Source organism: Cryptotermes secundus, unplaced genomic scaffold (assembly GCF_002891405.2).
Source record: "Cryptotermes secundus unplaced genomic scaffold, Csec_1.0 scaffold1759, whole genome shotgun sequence".
NCBI classification, from domain to species: Eukaryota; Metazoa; Arthropoda; class Insecta; order Blattodea; family Kalotermitidae; genus Cryptotermes; species Cryptotermes secundus.
The window spans coordinates 83,891-105,468 of NW_019720605.1; the positions used below are offsets into that span (position 1 = coordinate 83,891).

Consider the following 21,578-nt stretch of genomic DNA (forward strand, 5'->3'; position numbering starts at 1 on the left):
ATATTTCAAATAATGCTAATTTGGTAGCTTTGGTGCGATATGAACACGAAAATAAAGTTTGTGAAGATTTTTTGTTCTGTGAATCGTTGCCTCTTAATACAACTGCTGAAGCCCTTTTCAAAGTTGTCAATGACTTCATAACTACAAATACACTTCAATGGGAAAAAATGTGTAGGTATCAGCAGAGATGGTGCTCAGGCAATGTCGGGAATACATAATGGTTTGGTCGCACGTATCCAGAAAGTCGCAACTCTTGTTAAATGGACACATTGTTGCATACACCGCGAAGTATTAGCTGCACGCCGTATGCCCTCCAAAATGAAAATCGTTCTAGACGAGGCAGTAAAAATTGTCAATTTTATTCGGTACAGGGGGTCCGCGGCATCAAAAAGGTTGGGAAACACTGATCTAGACAATCGGCTCAAAGATGGCGGTAAGGTTGTCAGCCTTACGCGTCGGCTGCGCTTTACTCCCCAGGAAAATTATTTAATTAATTCCTGGTACTCATTTCTGTTAGAGGCTGAGTGAACCCCAGGGCCATAGTGCAGCTGGAAGGATTAGGTTAACTGAAAAAAAATCCACTGACCTCATCGGGAATTGAATCCGTGACCTTCCGGCTTCTCTGACAAAAGACAGACCCTCCCCACAATAACAAGACCTATACTGATAAACAGTAATAAATATCTGGTCATGAGCCGCAGATTGTGCTCCACGCCAAGACTTACTGACTGACTGTCCGCCAGTCGCAGTGTGACTTTGACTTGACCAAGGAGTATCGGGAAGTATTTGAGTATGTTTAAGTGTTTAAGGGACAGCCACGGAAAGTTCGTCGTGTGATTCGAAGACTTTAATTATATGTAATACTTGGAGTGATTTGAAGCGTTAGTTTCTGTGTAGAGATCCATTACCAAGAGAGGGCTAGTTTGCGTGTAACAGTGGATTATGAGGTGTATGTAACTCAGAGATTTTTTCAATTGACCTAATCCTTCCAGCCGCGCTATGGCCCTGGGATCGATTCATCCTCTAACAGAAATGAGTACCAGGTTGGGCAAAAGGCCCGGCGCATAAGGCTGACAACCTTACCGCCATCTGTGAGCCGATCGTCTAGAAAATGTGAGAACCTCAACGTCTCACAACCCTATGGGCGTCCACGGCCTGTTACAAGGTTACCTTTACTTACTTATTTTATGTAAATCAACGATATCGCTGTAATTAGAGGGTAATTAATAGAGAGTGTGTAACCCAGCTGCTAATAAATCCAATCATCCTAACTAGAATCCGTCATTTCGTCACGCGTACCCCGTACACTTGACAATACATACATACACACATTTATAAAACTGAACTTCGGATGTGTGAACATCAACGAGAATAACACACTGAGGTAAGAAGTTATTTCCTTTAGAGAACGCCTGTACTGCATTCCCCGCCACACTGGAGCTCTCCCCGCCACTACCAATACTTCCCCTACTGCGCGTCGGAGGACTGTCAGCAATAAGTACTACTACTATAGTTAATGCTGTAACAAGTGGCAAACGCTTCATGAAGTCTAGAGATTCCACAGGATGTCGCAGAAACATTTCAAGCAAGTTGTATTTTATGTCAAATACATTAAACGAGAAAATAGGTAAAACATTTTCAAGTATTTTTTAAATTTTGCGGGGTTTAAGAGGCGATATCAAGGTTACGGTCTTCTGGGGTCGTTCTTACATTTGTTGGCCGGTTCACGGCTCTGCTCTTCATGGCGATCAATGCACCGCTAGTTGTGAGGTGAATACGAATTTTGCCGATGAATCAGTATGCCTGATGCCCGATAATGTTTGAAGTAAGGAAGTTATTAATTTTGTGAATCGCTTGACGGCATTATGTTTCACAGTGAGCAGTGCTGTTCATGGTTAGGAATTTGTTTATGATCTGTCAGCAATGGGTCAGTTATCAGCTCTATTAATTTGGTGTCTACCGAGCTATACGGAGTCACACACTAGATGATAGTGCTTTAATTACAGAATGATTTTTATATTTCTGTTTTAAAACATTGTTAGAAATGTGTTTACCACTTCATAAAATTGGGATAGATTTCTGTAAATTTTCATGACTCCTGAACCAATGCCTCGTTCATTTCCAAACATTCATGTTCCTTCTCCGCGAACATTTTTCTACGAGGAAGATGTGTTATTGCTTACGTGGAAATGCTACTATACTCGTAGTTCGGTGAGATGTAAGTTCATTCAGTATGAAGGTTCCATTACATGTTGCACGTACGTGCAGGTTTATTGCTTCTAAAAATGGAAACCGCGCATCCAATTTCTGTTCTCCCCAGAAGGGCACTGGTACAAAACAGGATTTTATAAGGGAGCTAAGCTATAAAATCATAATATATTTGGAACATCAAAGATATGTTTTGCAATGCAATATTCTACGAAAAGAAAACATGTGAATCGTATCACAGTTTGAAGTGCCTGTGTCCAATCTAAGCATGGGCATAGTGCGAGTTGCAGCCGGGTCGGGTTTTGTGTATCAGTAAAACTTGGTTATAGCAACATCGGTTTCTGCGACACCTTGTCTATTGCGTCAAATATTCAATGGTACGAACTAATTCCTCATAAAGCAACTGTTTTTATACCTTGCTTAGTACGACATGCACAAATGCATCAACCTCGTATGTAACGTCATTTTCATTCCTGAATTTCTCTGATATGGACATTGAACGTAATTTAGAAAGTGTGTATTGGGCAAGTAACAGGAAACAGATGAAGATAACTGATTACTGTACTCGTATCTAGGTACAGTAAGGCACAACAATTGATGTAATCTACTGTAATTTGGTGAGTAGGCCTACCTTTAATATACAGTGTTAGTGTGGTGTGTATTGTCAGTGAAAAGCGCTGTAATATGTCTTTGATATTACACATCTGGGCAATTCCACGTTAATGTTACGTTAGTCTGTACTTAACTACGTATTTCCCTAAAAAATGCAACATTTTAACTCGGTTTTGGTAGATTTTTACGTGACTAACATAAGGCTACTGTGGAAGTGCCCAATTCGGTTACAACGACATTCGTTTATAACGACACTATTTTTAGGTCCATTTGATGACGTTATAACAGAGTTCTACTGTATTTTTCTTGTTGCTAGTGCGGTGGGACTAAGTCCCTTGTACTGCGGCCACTTCTGGCCTATTGTACCAGCCCCAGATGATAGGTGAGGGTGATTGTGGAGCAATTGGTGGAATGAAGATTGGCAGGGGAAACCAAAGTACTCGGAGAAAACCTGCCCCAGCGCCACTTTGTCCACCACAAATCCCACTTGACCAGACCCGGGATCAAACCCGGGCCGCCGCGGTGGGAAGCCAGCGACCAACCGCTTGAGCTATAGCGCGGTCCTGTATAGATGTAAGTAAGTATTTCTGTGGGATTCGTACACCTCGTACGATAAGTTGATAAAACCCGGTTACCATCAGTAGGCAGTTTTAGGTACGTCTTAACGTTATACGTGTACTTAAGGAGCGCTATATTTCCAGATTTCGACAAATGGTACGAGAAAAGCTGCATATCCTTGAGCTACAGAGAATACATGAACACACAGATGTGTGTAAAGGTAGAGTTGTCCCTGTGCTTAATTAATTAAGCAACTAAGTAACGCTCCATGAAGATGTGTGGGGAGCAGAAGTCTAGTTGAGTGGTCACATTCACGCTCGGGGCCGCTTTTCTCCCGCGGAAAGAAATCCCGATACCTACTGAATAGGAGGCTTGGTGAGCCTCAGGGTCGGTCTTGACCCTGTGGATTAGACAAATACCTCCTGCCCCTACCAGGAGCGGAACCCCGCTATACAGGCTGAGCATACTCTTGCCATTTTCGCCTGCGCAACAGACTGCTATGCTATTGTACTGTTCCGCTGCGAACGGGCTTATCGACCTCGAGGCATTCATAATTATTACGTTTTCATACAAGCCGAATAAAATATTGAGACCACGTAGTCGGTGCTGGGAAATTCAAACTTGTGATTGAGAAAAAGTACGCATTAATTTGTATATACAAGTTTCGTGTACTGCAGGGGCTAAGGGTGCTGGAAGTAAAGCTTTGCCTGAGATCTCTGACATAGAGTTCAGACTGCCTTTTCGTCGGATATCGACTGACGCCTAGGCTGGCTCGATGAGTTCCGACGCGTGTATCGGCAATTCAGTGTAGCTGCTCGATTTTCACGAATCAAAATGTCTAGACTAGGGCCACAGGAATGTTTCCTTTTGTCCGCCATTCGCGGCGATGATGCGGAGAAAGCATCTCAAACAGAGATCAGCGTCGGCAGTCAGACGGGAGTGGAAAGCTCGGACGTGGATGCAACCGTGGTGCTTCAAGGTCGCCCACAGTAGTGCCTCCAGTTCTTCTTTTCAGTTGCGTTGTTTCCTTCTCGGTCTGGCTTGGAGACAACTTGCAGTGTGCCAATACTATTTGGAATTTTAAAATCTATAGGCAGCTTGGACAATTTGTTTTGAGGTGGAGAATTTTAAAGTCAGGAAGGTACTCATAAGCGAGCTGAATGGCATTCGGTAGAACTCGAAATATTTCGTAGAGTGACACTTTAGTTGTACATGAAATAAATATCTGTGACTTTCATCTCTATCTGTGTGACGTATGTTTATTTTTCTGGTAGGAAATTAACCACGAAAGAGCGTGAATAATTCGTCTTTATGGCCACCGTGTCACTTCGCCTTATATCCGCCATTTTGCCGTCCGCGCAAGAACAGCAAGATGGCGTTAGTCTGGCTTTAGCCGTAGGATTCACATATAACAATCCGTGCTAAAGCCAACGTTATGGAACCTTACTAGCGTCCTTGAAGTTATATAAACCTTTACTCTAAGATGTTTAAAGTATTGCATTTATTCTTTCTGTTAATAACTCATAATATAAGCGTGCAATTATTCTCATGAGAAATGAAAGTGACAAGTGAGAGATGAGGCACTCAGCTGCATTTCATTACTGCTGTGATCATAATTCATCATGTTGCTTGTTCTCAGACGATTGGTCGGTCAATGCAGAACGTGTGTGTACACAGCCAGTTGTTCGAACAAGACACTGTTACTTCCTAAACTGAAGGTACTGGGTGAATAAATATTCTTATTTATTTGTAAGTGCTCAACTTCCGATAAACGAATCAAAGGGCCCCTTCTTAGAAAACCTGTGTAAACTGGACACTGTTAACACTTTTAATGGACTTATTGGAGAGCCGAGAAACATTATTTAGAAAAATGTCTGCCTGCCTATTCGTTTGCAACGAGGCCAAATAGACGTGTCAGAACCTATACGTCATAACTTCCATAAATACTGTGCATTTTCTGAAGACGTTCCGAAAGATTTCTTTACCTGTTATTCAGACATAAGCGGACTGTCTGTTGTGATCCCTCGGCCGCCCTGTACTTCTGCCTCGGTGTATAGCGTCACATTTTGTTTGTGAGCCTCCATTTATTCATGTTTTAGTGTTCCACCGACCCGGCTCTTCCTGCAGCTGTACTTAGGGAAATAAAATAAGTAAGTAATATATGACACAAACTCCGCCCTAAGTGCAACAATTTATTGTAGTTCTTTCGTCTTCCTTTCTTTTACACTACATGTTTCGGCCGTAAATGGCCATGATCAGGTGTATACTCTCACGTAGCTGCTACACTGCACGTAGTGCACGTGCACGTGCTGAGCACACGTATTAAAGATACGCAGCGGCACGCACACAGGGAGCCTACACAGAATAACACCTGAACAGTGCTGAAAACAAGAAGTAGCCGCTGCAGTACTATAGACATAGGGCGAGAACCCCTGAAAATTTTAAATTTTAAAATTTGAATACAAATTTTAAAGAAATTTTTAAATTGGAATTGAAGATTTTAAAAGTGCCAGTTTTTGAAAATCAAATTGACGTGTGTAGGTAACAAAGATTTTGTACATATCTGACAGATATGAGCGGGGAGGATTCTGATGTATGGAAACCTGTTAGCAACAAAGAAATGAACAATTGGGAAGACTAGTGTTTTCTGAATTTTAAACTAAGTGCAGTGTAACAGCTACGTGAGAGTATACACCTGATGATGGCCATTTACGGCCGAAACATGTAGTGTAGAAGAAAGGAAGACGAAAGAACTACAGTAAATTGTTGCACTTAAGACGGAGTTTGTGTCATATATTGTGTAGAGTGTAGCAGGATGCTTAAATATGATACTGAAAATAAGTAAGATTTGAGGTTTTCACGGCCGTGACTATGAAAAATGCCGTCTTCCGGAATGTGGCGCCGTGTAAATCCTGCATGAACCGACGTTTAGGAGGAACATTTCGCCTCAGTCTTCAGAGTAGAAAGATCCGCGAGCGAGGAACCAGCAGTCTGCAGCCACCTGCTCACGCTGCTTCCTCGAGCGCGGATTTTGTTATCCTGAAGATGGAGGCGATAAGTTCCTCCTTAACGTCGGTTAACACAAGATTTACACGGCGTCACATCCAAGAAGACGGCATTTTTCAAATTCAAATAAGTTTTCATTAAAGTGCTTTTCAGAAAACTGCTTTCTACGCGTACATTACGGACTCCACTTCCGCTTACAGAGTTACCAGTATTTCACAGAAACTTCCGGCGTTATGACTGATTCTCGACAGTACAGGCATGCCTGAAACATTACATACGCAAATAATTGCTATTTTGAAAAAGAAAATCAGTTCTTATTATATATAAGATAATTTCATCTATTGGTCTTCGTTTTCCCGTCACTTCCTCTCCTTGTCAGCTTGTTAAATGATCATAATCAGTATTATAATGCAAAAGCGAACTATGAGCACGTTTGCCTTCTCTTGCAATAGATCGGTACCTAGAACCACGCTGTAAAGCAGCAGGACACTGGTTATATATGTGTGTAAGCCTCTGAGTGTCGTAGTGAATACATTTGTTTATTTGAATGCAGTTTAGGGGCACTTTCGATAACGTTTCGGCTAAAGGGAATATGTACCGTCTTCATGTGGCTGACTAGAATGCGTAAGAAAATATTCATAATACTATTATAATAAGATTTCAATATATCGGTACAGCTCACGAGCAACCCTCTAGCCAACTTCTTGTCCTGAGAATATTGCTACAGTCTTGCTACAGTCTTCATTTTGGTCGACGGGAAATATATATTCATCTCCTTGTCATAATACGAGTAAATAAATGTATTATTCGAGATTACTGGGTTTTCGAACTTTCTCTGTCTGCCGGTATTATAAATAGCCGAGCGTTTCGGAAAGTGTTTGAGTCTTCGAAACACTGAGTTGTTTACAATACCGTACGATCGATAACGTAAGAAAACCCAACACCGTCAGAACCCTTTAAGGTTCGGCCACACAGAGCGCTACGCTATGTTCGCTACGTACGCTGTGTACAGTCTGCGACGTAGGTAACATAGGGAACATAGCGTACGTAGCGCTCTGTGTGGGCGAACCTTTGGATGGAATGCCTTTCCTTAGTGCAGATACTGTTGCTACAGTCCTTAACGATCCTAGATGACATTTCTAGGAGACCAAAACTTTTCTCTGTCACTACAGATGGTCCTCACATTCTCTGAAATGACCACGAAAAAAAAAAAAGGATCATTGAAACTCCATGTAAGTGGTGAGAAAGATATGACGCTGTCCGCTGATGATTCCTGGGGTATAAGCTGCAAGGTAAAGATAGCGAGAAGCCGAGAGGGAGAGACGTTACAGACACGGGCCTGGGCCTGGGCCTGGTGTTCGAGTATGGAAAGCCGAGCACTGTGTGGCTGCGAGTGTTTGACTTCTTTCCGGAATATTTCATCCTAGCTTTTCTTTCTTCTTGTAGGCTTTTCGATAGAAGTCTGAGAAGAGGTAGAGGAAGATGATTACGTTGCTGATGAAGAAGAAGGTCAAGGCCTTTGGGAACTTGCAGTCGTAGGCCAGAAGGCAGAGCAGGTACGTGAGCATGATGCAGAACTGCGCCTGTACAAAATTCATGACGAGTCTTTAGAATTTCAGAAACAGTCTTCACACTTCGCTTCCAGGCCATCAAATAACAGAATAATTCAATTCAAATCTGAGCCATAGCAAACTCATAGCTGGGTTACCTGTACAGTAAGATGCAAAACAATGCTTGTAGACAGACTCTTGTGTTTCTCTTAGATATTGGAATTTGTCGAAAGATAATTAATACATAAGATTTTCAGTTTACGTTACATTTCTGAAAACACGAACTTTGTTACGAAGCCGGGGGTAAATGACTCTTGATAATGAGGAATCCTTGTGGATTTTACGGTCAGAATTAGATAATAAAATATTAAAGTTCATAATATGATATTAATATGAGCAAGAACTGCTGCGAATACCAAAAGTAAAGTACAGAATGATGAGTAACAATACATTTAAAGGTATCTGAACCCGTAAGTAAAGTAAAGCTATCCCTGTACCAGGCCGTGAAGGCCCATAGGGTTGTGAGATGTTGAGGTTCCCACATTTTGTAGATAGTCGGCTCACAGATGGCGGTGAGGTTGTCAGCCCTACGCGCCGGCCGCCCTTTACCCCCAGGAATATTTCTGGTACTCATTTCTGTTAGAGGCTAAGTCGACCCCAGGGCCATAATACGGCTGGAAAGATTAGGTCAATTGAAAAATCCCCCTCATCAGGACTCGAACCAGCGATCTTCTGGCTTGTAGCATAGTGCCTCAACCAACTACGCTACCGCGTGTTCCGAACCAGAACATGTTGAATAATAATTCAAGATGAATTAAGTGACAGAGGAGAACAGTAAGGTGCATGAGAATACTTGTGTACTGCTATTGGAGCTAGAGGTCTCAATCTAACTGGAGAAACATTGATAGAAAATGTTGAAGAGAAATTCGTCTGTACAAATTTTATGCTTCTGGACATTACCCATCGCCCTGTCTTCATCTAAACACCTTCCTGTTTATTTTACAAAACACAGCGTTTCGGAGACTGGATTCTGTCTCCGTCTTCAGGTAAAACCTACTAATTTGGGCCTAATCGATAGAGTTACTCCCTGTCTGCGGACCAAGATTAGCTCTATCCAATCGGCCCAACTGAGTAGGTTTTACCTGAAGACGGAGACAGAATCCAGTCTCCGAAACGATGTGTTTTGTAAAATAAACAGAACGGTGTTTAGATAAAGACAGAGCGATGGGTAATGTCCAGAAATATAAAATTTGTACTAATGTACCTTCGTCACAAACTTTAGAAATTCTATTGTTACGTCCTCACTTCGGAGGTCGAGGTATTACTGTTGTAGCTCCTGTTGATAGGAGCTAGACCGAACTGAGTTCGAACAGAATTACTATAATGAGTTCTTAACTTCTGGAATCAATTGATTTGACAAGGATCTACATGAAGCAGATGAGCATCTCACCAGTTGTATCCAAGTCATGTACTTCTTCCACCACAGATATTTCTGGTATTTCGGCCCCATCGCTGCCATCATGTAGTAGAAATACATTACGACATGCACCAATGAGTTGAGAAACCCGATCACCAGTCCTTGTTCACCTGCAAACAGGCATGGGTCAGTACCTGAGCTCTGCGTTCCCGTGTCTTGTGTATGGGAGTGCGTTTTACACTCTGGTAAAGCTCTAGTACTTAGAGCTGACAGTCCTCCGACGCGCAGTAGGAGAAGTATTGGTAGTGGCGGGGAGAGCTCCAGTGTGGCGGGGAATGCNAAGTTAGGAGGGGAATGCAGTACAGGCGTTCTCAAAAGGAAATACCTTCTTACCTCAGTGTGTTGCATAGTGTTGGTGGTTTAGTCTCGTTGATCACACATCCGATGTTAAGTTTTAAGTGCCGAATGTCAGACTGTTATGCACTATACACTATTATACACTTCTCACTGTTACATACATGAAGAGTTTATTTACATATTACACGGGTCTATTCTAAAGGGGCAACACCGGCAATGTCCCCATGCCTGTCCCTCCTCGTCACCACCAGATGAATCGGAGCTATCATCAGAACTGTATCACTATCACCGCCAACATGGAAGACGAACTCCCGTCCTGCGTCCAAAAGGCCTTCCCGTGCCATTTATTGTTGCTCAATGTTCCTTGCATGTCGGCATCTACGTTGCCATTCTTCTACAGTTATGGAAGCCAATTTTTGTTCTGCCAGTTTAATGACGTCATCCATCTTAAATGTGGTATTGTTTTGAGCAACTCAATATTTTACGGTGGCCCATATGAACTCAGTTGGGTTAAGTTGTGGGTGATACGTAGGGAGTCGTAAAATATTGTGATTCTGTTCTGCAAAGATTCCATCTATTTTATAGGAAAGGTATTTCGGTTTGAGTGGTAGAATCATATTATATATGTCTGGATTCCGCAATGATGAGAAATCAGTGTTACTGAAGGTAATAGATGGAAGGTGATATTTTAGCCAGGATATCATAAAATCTCTTCTTGAATTTGAGTTATGGGCTCTGTTTAGTTGTACATTATGGTGGGGATATTTATCAATGACAAGGACAGAATTCGGGGGAAGGTTACGAATAAGCCGCTCCTTTAACCATTTTTCATAATTGGTGTAGTTCATGTCACTGTGGTAGTCTCCTGTTTTTTGGTGGGATTTGAAGCGGACATAGGCATTAGGGATGAAACCTTGCTCTCCTCCTGCATGGATAACAATGAGCCGTTGGCCTTTGGACACAGGGGAAAATAATCCCTGGATGGATCCATCACTCCATGCATATGGGGCGGTGTGCGATGAATGAATATAGGTTTCATCCATGTAGATGATTGGGTGGCCCTCTTCCCTATATTCTTTAATTTGCCACAAATACTGAAGACGTTTGGCTCTGATAAAAAAACGGTCTGTGTGTATTCGATTTGTCGCTGTTGGGACTCGGCAATTTCCATCGTAGCCGTTGTGTGGCGAAGGACGTAAGGTAACGCGTCACAATATTAATACAGTAATTAGAGAATAATGCACTCAAATACGACTCCAAGAGTAAAAACTTTTTAACTTGACTGTACAAGGAAGAATGCTCTTTTGACGTCCACTCGCACTGAATTCAGACGAATGACTAATCACACAACACCCCTCAACTTTCACGAATGGGCCTGCCCATCCACTGCGCAGCTTTTCATGGACTGTCAGCTCTAAGTACTAGAGTACTAGACCGACGAAATCGGTTGAACTCAGGAAAATTCAAATTAAATACTCTTCAAGAATCAGTTCACTAGCCTGCACACAAGCTCGCTCAAATTTCCATGCTGCTGCTTGCATAAGCCAATCGTCCAAGTGTAAAGGACAGATCGAAAGCCGAAAGTATCTCTTACTAAGAACATGCATAGCTCAGCGAAGTCACAGATAATGGGAATGTTGTTATGAAACACAACAAAAGCCCTAACTGCGGTGTTTTCATATCATTACAGGTCTAAGTGCGTAGCACATACATATCTTGTTCCGTGGGTTCCCTGTTCGAGTCCCAGAAGGCGGTGTTCCGAGTCGCATTTGCAGTATTTAGTTACATGAGGTACAAAAAAAACAAAGTCCGTGGTTTTAGTCCGCAAGCGAACTATACCGATCGAACGATTGCCGCTTGTCGGCGAAGTTAGTACCAAGTTTAGCGGAGAGAGGGTGTCGCGTGGTCAGCGCAACGAATCCCCACTGCCGTTAATCTCGGTTTTCTAGACCGGAGCCGCTACTTTTCAATTCACATAGCTCCTCAGTTATCCTCACGAGGCTGAGTGGACCCCGTTCCAGACCCACTACTACTCAGAAAATCTGGTAGCGCCGGGAATCGAACCTGGGACCTCTGGATCTGTAGCCAGGAACTCTGACCACTAGACCACAGAGGTCTTACATGAGTTACATGTTGGGAAAGTAATTTAAAGGCGCCACTATCGCCTGTTTCTACTTATTCGTCTCTTGAGGATTAACGATTTAATTTATGGACTTTATGTTACAAATTCTACAGTTTTCGGTTTACGAGTAATACACAACAGAATATAAAATGAGTATAGACGTCCTTAAGGTCTAATACTTTTGCTGTATTTACTTGTTTAACTTGTCTGTATATCAAATGAATAAAATGAAGCCGGTATTCATACTATTGCGCATAAGGGGGCTTCCAAAAGGCTAATCTGTACCGCAACAAAAATTTATCCCCAGTCTTCTGTTATAATGTACATATTCCGTAGCTACTGAATTTAAAAGAAATTCACGAAGTGGTTGTGGAAATATTGGTATGGCCCAACGACGGGCCGATGGTCTTCGTTTCGAGCTTTAAGCATAGAAGCCTGTCCGCTCCTCCCGATATTCACGTGTAACTTTGTGCGATGTTAGCCAGCAACAACTTGGAGTCTAAACGTTGCTCCTATAAACTTAAATTAATCTAAGACTCGGAGAAATGTCATGTGATACATTTCAAAGTGTTAGGAACTCCCCGGAAGTGAGAGCTTCTCACCTGGCAGAAATTTGAGGTATCCCCAGGAGAACAGAGCAGTGATTGTGTGGTGATACACGTGCAGAAACGTCACCTGATTCTGTTTCTTCCTTAGAACGAAGAACACCTGCAGGAAATAAAATTCAGTTATACCATTATAAAGCGATCGTTACTTTTTGTTGTTTTGATTAATGAAGCGTGAAACAGCCGCCATATTTGGAATGATATAAAAAGTACCCCTCAGTTTGACCTCCTCCATTGACGACTGTCGCTATCGGACAAGTTCAACAGTGACAAGAGTCAGATTTTGAAAAGAAGATGTTGTACTCTGGCACCCCGTAGTTTCCGCTGCGCTGCAGTAGCTTCAAGCAAATTACGTCTCCTTAGGAGGATCTGCTGTGACGCACGGAAGGAAGTCATTCAGACGAACACAGTGACTTTCGACAATTGTACTCAGTGTATTCATAATTTTTATTTGTCTTTGCCCATATATAAATTTGTTGAGTGAACCGGCGTAGCACAGTCGGTATAGCGACTGGCTACAGACTGGACGACCGAGGGGTCGGGTTTCGAGTCCTAGTAGGGTCACAATTTTCTGTTCTCCATATCGTCCAGACCGGCTCTGGGGCCCAATCAGCCCCCTTTCCAATGGGTACCGGGGGACCTTTCCCCGGAATAAAGCGGCAGTGGCGTGAAGCTGACCACTCACCTCCAACTAGTGACGAAGTCATTAAAATATGGGTCTATAAATCCACGCCTTCATGGCGTAGTGCTTAATTAGTTAAGCACAGGGACAAGTTTATAATTTTTTTTAATTCCCTAATTAGATAAATTTTACAGTTTTCACAGAGACAGTCCAAAACTGGAGGACTAAAAGGAGACACGAGTTTTTTTGGAAAACACACTAAAGCCTGTCTCTAGATTCAACACAATGTATGCGTTTATTGTTTAACTGTCCACTATCACCGTACAAATATTTATCGTGAAGGACTAGTTCTGGTGAAAGTTGTTTCAGTGGCTTTTACGAAAGACCTCCGGCTTCAAGCTGCGCAACAATGATGATAAAGTTCTTCTCCTGCGGTACGTGTAGCCACGTGTCAATGTGGCGACGCGCCTCCGTCTAGTGGCGATGCTGAGCTCATTGCATCTGCTGCAGAGGTTCAGGAAAGAGGAATTCAAGTTCGGCTGCAGATATTTTTCGGATATTACATGATATTTTATTATCTGTGGTCTAGTGGTCAGAGTTCCTACCTAGAGATCCAGAGGTCCCGGGTTCGATTCCCGGCGCTACCAGGTTTTCTGAGTAGTGTGTCTGGAACGGGATCCACTAAGCTTCTTGAGGATAATTGAGGAGCTATTTCAAGAAAATGACAGCTCCGGCCAAGAAAACCGAGATTAAACGCCGTGGGGATCCGCTTCCGCTGACCAGGTGGAAGCCTTTATCCGCAAAAGGTAGCGGTGGTCACTCGGTCGGTATAGTTCGCTTGCGGACTACAGGCCACAGAGTTTGTTTTTTATGTTATTTTTCCCCCAGTGGTTCTTCCAGCCTGTTCAGGGCCCAGGCCTCTTATGCAGTTCCGCAATCATTTTTCACAGACGGTAGGACTCCTCAGACGAGTGATCAGCTCGTCGCAAGGCCTCTACCTAAACACAGGACAACACAAACACAGAATAAATGCATATACACATAAAATCCATGCCTTAAATGGGATTCGAACCCACAATCCCATTGTTCGAGCGATCGAAGATAGCTCATGCCCTAGACCGCGCGGCTACTGTGACCGGCATAAATAATATATATATATATATATATATATATTAGTTTCTTGGGGTGGGGTGAGACAGTCCACTTGGTACGTCCGCCACTGTTTGGCCTATTGTACCAGCCCCGGATGACAGATGACGAGTGGAAGCAGTCGGTGAAATGAGAATTGGCAAGGGAAACCGAAGTACTCGAAGAAAATATGCCCAAGTGCCACTTTGTCCACCACAAATCCCACATGACCTGGTCTGAGCTCGAACCCGGGCCGCCGCGGTGGGAAGCCGGGGACAAACCGCCTGAGCCATGGCATGGCCTAGTTTATATTATACTCGTGTGTAATATAGCGCATATAGGCCCTGTTGCATTCGCAGGGAACTGAACTGCGGACGGAGTTTACAGCTGCACAAAAGAAAGTCAAGTCCAACGAACTCCAGACCGGGCACGAATCAGTGTTAGTAATATTGCGTAAGAATCAGTAATTAATATTATTAACCCCGTCTTCTCTCTCCATAATTATGTCAAGTTAACACAGACACCTGACAATCCTGTAAGCATTTCAAGTCATCATCATCATCATCATCATCAGTAATCTGTCAAGACGACAGGTCCACAGTCTCTTTCAAAACAATTCCTACAATTAATTAGATCTAGTGCTTTCTCCTTCAAATGACAGTATCCTCTTCTGTCCCCAAGGTCATCCAGCATCTTCTTACGTCTTCTTCCTCGTCTTCTTGTCACTTCTATCCGCCCCTCTATCTTTCCTTCGATAGCTTCTTTTAGAAGGCAGTTTCTGCGTAAAACATGACCAATCCAATTAGCCTTCCGTTTTCTTATTTCATGTAGGATATTCCTCTGCTCACTGACTCTAATTAACACTTCTTCATTTCTCACATAATCGGTCCAACTGATCTTCTCCATTCTTCTCCAACACCACATTTCGAAACTTTCCAGATGTTTCTGATCTACTGCCCTAAGTGTCCATGTTTCAGCCCCACACAGAGCTATGCTCCAAATGTAGCATTTCACTACATTTCAAGTACCGGTATAGAATTTTTCTCGCGAGGGCCTGTGGTTAACGGCAGGTTGGAAATGGCTCCATCCGGCACGCGAGTAAATGTGATAACCACTCTCTACTTCAAAGTGTTATAAGGCGCGTGACTTTATACCTCTGACCTTCTTTACATTCTTAGTGAAGCGTGGCGTGGTTTTCATCTCTTCTCGTGGAATACGTAAGGATCCCATTGAACTGGTTCTGTTTGTCCCATAAATAAGTATGCCAGTGGGCATCTCGTCTTTACACAGAGTCACGCTGTAGCCGCGGCGGGAGACATTTGAGTTGCAGCTAATAAAAATTCCAAATCTGTTATTTTGTCAGTTGATTGCGCTTCCTTCCGCTTCAGCTGAGTGCAGTAGTGAACGTCTTACCTAATGCAGGGCTATCTTAATTATATTAATTACGTACAATCTTCGACTGCAATTCAATTGGGATAACATAGCTCCCTGGAAAATAAATTACAGTTTCACAACGCCACAGAGCACAGGGCTGCAATGAATATAAATTCTAGGTAGGACGGCGATAATTAAAGTCTCTAAAATATGGATCCATACTTGGGATATGAGGCGGTCACGGTAGCCGAGCGGTCTAAGGCATGTACGTGGGGGCACCCAAAAGAAACCGAACTTATTTTTTTTTTAATTTATTTATTCAAATTTTAAGCACAAACCTTCAATCCCCTTCAAAGTACACTCCACTTACACTAATACACTTGTCTAGTCTTTTATTCCATTTTTCAAAACATTGTCCAAATTCATCTTTTGAGATGCTTGACAGCGCCTCCGTCGTTTTTTCCCTTCACCTCAGCAACATCAGCAAAACGCTGAAAAAAAGTTTTGATCATTTCGGGACTCTTCTTTCAAAGCACAGCATGCTTCCACGCGACCTTGTTTTTGTTCAGCAGTCAGCAGTCGTGGCACGAATTTCGCAGCCACCCTTTTCATTCCCAAATCTTCTGTCAAAATTCGCTGAACTGAGCTCCAAGTCACTCCCGACAGCTCCACAATTTCTTCAATGGTCCGTCGTCGATCTTCCTTGATGATTTCACGAATTTTTTCAACATTTTCATGTGTTCGGGCCATTGCAAAAACGACGATCACACAAAACAGTTGTCACTATAAACTCTGCCGAAACTAGTCCTTACCTTCTGAAGCAACGGTAGTCGGCTTATCGACTCAGGAATGTTAGCTCTATGCGCTCATAGCGGCAAAACGCGGTACTACAAAAGCTCTGCCCACAAAAAAAAATTAGTTCTGTTTCTTTTGGGTACCCCATCGTACTGTCTTCGCTCGCTTGGAAACCGGAATCGTGGGTTCGAATCCCACTCAGGGCATGGATGTTTAGTTTGTGCGTGAGCGTTTTTCTGTGTCTGTGTACAGGTAGAGGCCTTGCGACGAGCTGATCGCCCGCCCAAGGAGTCCTACCGAATGTGTAAGATGTAGAAAAACCGAAGTGAACGGAAAAGTTCATGGAGGTAGGCCTAAGCCCACTGGGGCTGTAGTGCCAAGAAAAAAAAAACTTTGGATATGCATACATTTGTGTGCAAATGCTCTTACAGAAACTTATTGAATTTATTTGGAATTGCATGTGTCATTCGATAGTAATGTAGAGAGTTGAGACTTATTTTATTTCTTTTTCTTGTCATTTATTATTTCAGGGGTGTAGCTCTTCCTCCCAGGAAAGAGCCCCTTAATAAAAACTGTATCTAATATCTTGTTACCATTTCCTACATCAGGTAGGAAGATAATGCTCTATAAAAGTACGCGGTAGCGTAGTTGGTTGAGGCACTATTCTACAAGCCGGAAGGTCGCGGGATCGAATCCCGATGATGTCACTGGATTTTTTTCAATTGACCTAATCTTTGCATCCGCATTATGGCCCTGGGGTCGACTCAGCCTCTAACAGAAATGAGTACCAGGAATATTCTTGGGGGCAAAGGGTGGCCGGCGCGTAAGGCTGACAAACTTACCGCCATCTTTGAGCCGACTGTCTAGAAAATGTGGGGACCTCAACATCTCACAACCCCATGGGCCTCCTCGTCCTGGTACAGGGATAGCTTTACTTACTTATATAAAAGGCCGCGCCATAGCGCAAGCGGTTAGTCGTTGGCTTCTCACATCGGCGGTCCTGGTTCGATCCCGGGTCTGGTCAAGTGGGGTTTTTGGGGCAGGTTTTCTCCGAGTACTTCGGTTTCCCCTGCCAATCTTCATTCCACCAATTGGTTCACAATCACCCTCACCTATCATCTGGTGCTGGTACAATAGGCCAGAAATGGCCGCAGTCCAACTCCACTAGCAATAAAAAATACTTAAAAGCCGATCGCGCTTGGCGGGTAATGGGTACCGTATACAAAATATAGGAAAAATTAACGACAACACTGTTCTCGTCTGTAATATCGTAACAGATCAGCTTCACAGTTAGTGATATTTTGCTGATGAAAGTGAGAACACTAAATTATGAGAGAAGACATGACAGTGACAGACGCGATGCTGCGGCATCAGAACTCGCCAGGTTGCTCCTGTGCCTAGCAGTAGGCTCGAAGGCGTGGTGTTCAGACAGCCCTGCTTTGGGTTTAGCCGCTAAACGCAGGTGCGTGGTCTGCTCCCTGGACAGGAGGAGGTCTGGGCGTGCAATTGAGGACAAACCGCGCTATCTGTGTCAGAATGGAACGCGAGAACGCACTCCTCCTCAGGGTTCCTTTCTAATTACTGTTACTTATCATTTCAAGCAGCCTGAAGCAGGAGATTCCTGAAACTGTTCTTGTCAGAGGTTACACCGAGGCATTCGTGACTAGACCTACTTTCTACTGAAAATTCCGTATAGTGAAAAAAGGAACTTGAAGTTCTGATGAAGGTCGCATCTTCATGCCACCTACAAGTAATTTCTTGACATAATTTTTGAAAGCTATCACTTATACTTGAAACTTACCGTATCTAATAGTTCAATCATTTTCGAAAAGAAGTACCACCATGCACCATTAGAAATCTGAAACAAGAGCAAAAAAATTAGGAAGAGACGGTAACATGATTCATAGTAAAACGTGAGACTAGTTAAGTGTGGTACACGGAAGGCGCCGCTAGGCGTGTTACGTGTACAAGTGACACAGTGATTCATGGGCATGACCAAGAAGTCTCTAAGCCGGACACATATTTTCGCTTACTGCCTTAACTTACGAGCGTAGTATAACAAGTGTTTTCGGTGTTACTGTACCATTCGCGGCGCGGTCGATACACGCAACTGTCGGTTTTGCAGCGAGCACATTGTAGTTGCACGTGTGCCCTCCTCTATGGTCTGGTGGTCAGAGTTCCTGCATACAGATCCAGAGGACCGGGATCGAATCCCGCTACCAGATTTTCTGAGAAGTAGTGGGTCTGAAACGGGGTCCACTCGGCCTCGTGAGAATAATTGAGGAGCTATTTCAAGGAAATAGCGGCTCCGGTCTAGAAAACCGAAATTAACGGCTGTGGGGATCCGTTGCGCTGACCATGCGACACTCTCTATCCGCTAAAGTTAGCACTAAATTCGCCGACAAGCGGCGGTCCCTCAGTCGGTATAGTTCGCTTGCGGACTCAAGCCACGGACTCCTTTTCTGTAGTTGTACGTATTTCTGCACGCTTTCGCCTGTTGAAAGCCGTTCCTCATTTTGTCCGGGTCATTTCCCTTCTCTTTCTTTATATTCTATTTTTGTGCATTTCGATGAAGTGGAATACGAAAGCACGTTAACATTCAGAAAACTGTACAAAGCTGAGTCTGTTCCCTGGGATCCGACACATCATAAGTATTAGGATAAACACACGAAATTCGACGTTTAGGAGAAATTAATGAAGGCTGTTGGCTTCTGGAATAACCCGGCGGGTTGCCCGTTTCTATATTTTGAAAAGGTATTGCAGGCTACGAAACACCAGTAGCCAAAACCCGCAGGGGAGTTGCCAGTCTTTTTTCAAGGTAACTTTCTTCGAATTGCTCGGAATGATTAAATCAATCAGGAATTCAAAATCTGTTGGTGGCATGCATGTACTGTCCACTAATTTCTTGGAACTCAAAGTCCCTTAAAATAAACTCGCGCCGTTATATACAGCTCTACACAACGGCGTTTGCCACAGGAAGTCTTTCGCGTGATGTCTTGTTCTATGGCGGGGTGTGGCATATGCACATACGCGCTGCGCCAGCTGCCTGTGAAGACATGTTCCTACCAGTAGCTGCGAACATGCAACCTGCTCATTCAAATGTTCGCCTGAACGCCGTAATATGCAAGTTGAAGCCCTCTTACGTTACAGAGGAATGCGCATGCGTGTACCCGGCTTAACACGTGAACTTTCATTTTATGAACAATATCTGGAAGCTAGATATGTTTGTATGTGAAGGTGTAAAGGAAAGTTGTGCGTCGTCCTTATGTATCCGGTTACACTGGGACACTGGTCAATTTGTACATAGTTTCTGCGTCAATTGAGAACTGGTGAAGTGAGTCTGAATAAGGGTCATTTGAAACGTGGAGGGAAGCAACGCTATCTTATCGGGGCACTGTACTGGACACACTGACGAAAGCCATGGGAAACTCCACTTATTATAGGTAGTGTAAATGTGAGTCACTTTATCGCGTTGCAGCAAGGAGGTTGTTGTTTGCCTGAACAAAATTTAGCGATATTGAGATCATGGTCATGATTACTGTTGGTTCACATAACAAGTCAGAGATAATGAACCGTCGAAACTTTTGTCATTCTTTATCTTCAAGGTTCAGTCACCAATATCTTTTGTGTGTGTAGGAAGACCTAATGGTGGAACCTTCCATGTTCTCAGGGACAAGGAGTCAGCTCAACTACAGTGACCATGTACTCAGAAGTTGGGGTTTCAAATCATTCAACTCAAAGAATGCATTCTGGCGTTTGCTGATATTTATGGATTTTGTTGCAACCAAACACGGGAATTGCGACTGTACATAGAAAATTTTAAGTAATATCCTGGCACACAACAGAGGTAATACATCAAATGACAGAAATGAACCCTAGGGACAAAGACGTCGAACTGCAGTAATTGTTTAATATGGAAAGTACATGGATCGTTCTTATGTAACTCTCGCCTGACCTGCAGGAGCTCCACACTTTTTGTCGCATATCTCGTCTACAGCGGACGAAATGCTTTCTTCTTCTTGAAACTCTTACGGCACGGCCCGCTCCCTTGAAATGTCTTTGAGTGATTCTGTTTGTTGCAAACATGGTCTTAGCCTGCTAAATACTCTAACAAAATAATTAAATTAAGTAACCAACAAGCCAACCAACTAACTGCATACAACACAGTGAATTATGGGAAGTTAAAAGGTAGGAAGTTCTATGCCGTGTTCAGATATATCTGACCGCATTACGTTTGTTACACTCTAACGAATTATATTTCTGGAGCTCCTGAAGATCTGCTGGCATATCTGCGACGTAACCCTAAAGGATATATCAGTAGGTGTCAGACCAGGGAATCTGGTAAATTATGCCTTCGGAATTGTTACAATAACACGTCGTCCACTGTAAAATATTTAAGAGAACAAATCAAATTAGATGCATAATATTACATGTTTCGGCCCTTTGGGGTTATTCTCAGGGGATTGATAACAAGAGTTAATTAAATCTAAACTTGTTGTAGATACTAAAATATTGTTCAGAGTTGTAAGTAATAAAGTTTTCTAACGGATTCCTTAAAAGATTTTACAGCACAGTATAGTTCATTAGACATTCTTTGTACACAGCATGTTTGCCTTATGTTTGTGCGTGTTGTTAGCCTATTTAGGTTAATAGGAATTACTAGGGTTTGGACTTGGTCCATCGTGCTGTATTCTAAAAAAATAGAGAAAACAGTGTTTCGGAAATTAGATCTGTTTCCGTCTTCAGACGATGGGTGAGACACTTCTGTTGGGTCCCTCAGAAAGAGCTAACATTAATTACTGGGGAAACTATGTCAATACAGCTATCTGCCTATCTATCGAAGGCTCTATAGTCCTTTGTAGGACCTTGGCCGCATTTTCAGTTTCTTAATCCAATACACAGTTCGTTAGAATCTTGGAAGGGAATCAGCCCGTCGCAAGGCCGCAACCTATACACAGAACAACACAAACAGGGAATAAACGCACACAGACATCCATGCCTTGAATGGGATTCGAACCCTCGAACCCCTGATCCCAGGGCTTGATCTTGCGTTACACTGCGTGGCCATTGTGCCCGGCTGTTAGCATAGCTACAGCTGTATACGTACCTAGACCAGGCTTTGTCAGTGGGAGATAACAAGAAACATACAAAATAAGAATTGGGATGAAGCATGTACAAACATGAAAATAAGATAGGAAAGTATGTGGAAATTCTATGCAACAAA

At 43.0% G+C, this 21,578-nt stretch overlaps 1 protein-coding gene and 1 long non-coding RNA gene across 3 annotated transcripts in view; one reads left to right on the forward strand and one right to left on the reverse strand.

The window, feature by feature from the left end:
- Nucleotides 1-6,731: 6,731 nt before the first annotated feature.
- Nucleotides 6,732-21,578, reverse strand: part of LOC111870590 (elongation of very long chain fatty acids protein AAEL008004) — a 46,186-nt gene continuing 31,339 nt past the window's right edge. For both annotated transcript variants that reach the window (XM_023863021.2, XM_033753963.1), the window contains exons 5-8: nt 18,156-18,212; nt 12,433-12,538; nt 9,385-9,521; nt 6,732-7,967 (exon numbers count right to left, since the gene is read on the reverse strand). In XM_023863021.2, the coding sequence (XP_023718789.1) occupies nt 7,803-7,967; nt 9,385-9,521; nt 12,433-12,538; nt 18,156-18,212 (465 nt within the window). In that variant the 3' untranslated portion in view covers nt 6,732-7,802. The remainder of the gene's footprint in view (nt 7,968-9,384; nt 9,522-12,432; nt 12,539-18,155; nt 18,213-21,578) is intronic.
- LOC117282813 lies at nt 19,192-20,202 on the forward strand. Its single transcript, XR_004513697.1, has 2 exons — nt 19,192-19,797; nt 20,025-20,202. It is a non-coding gene; the product is annotated as an uncharacterized LOC117282813 (long non-coding RNA).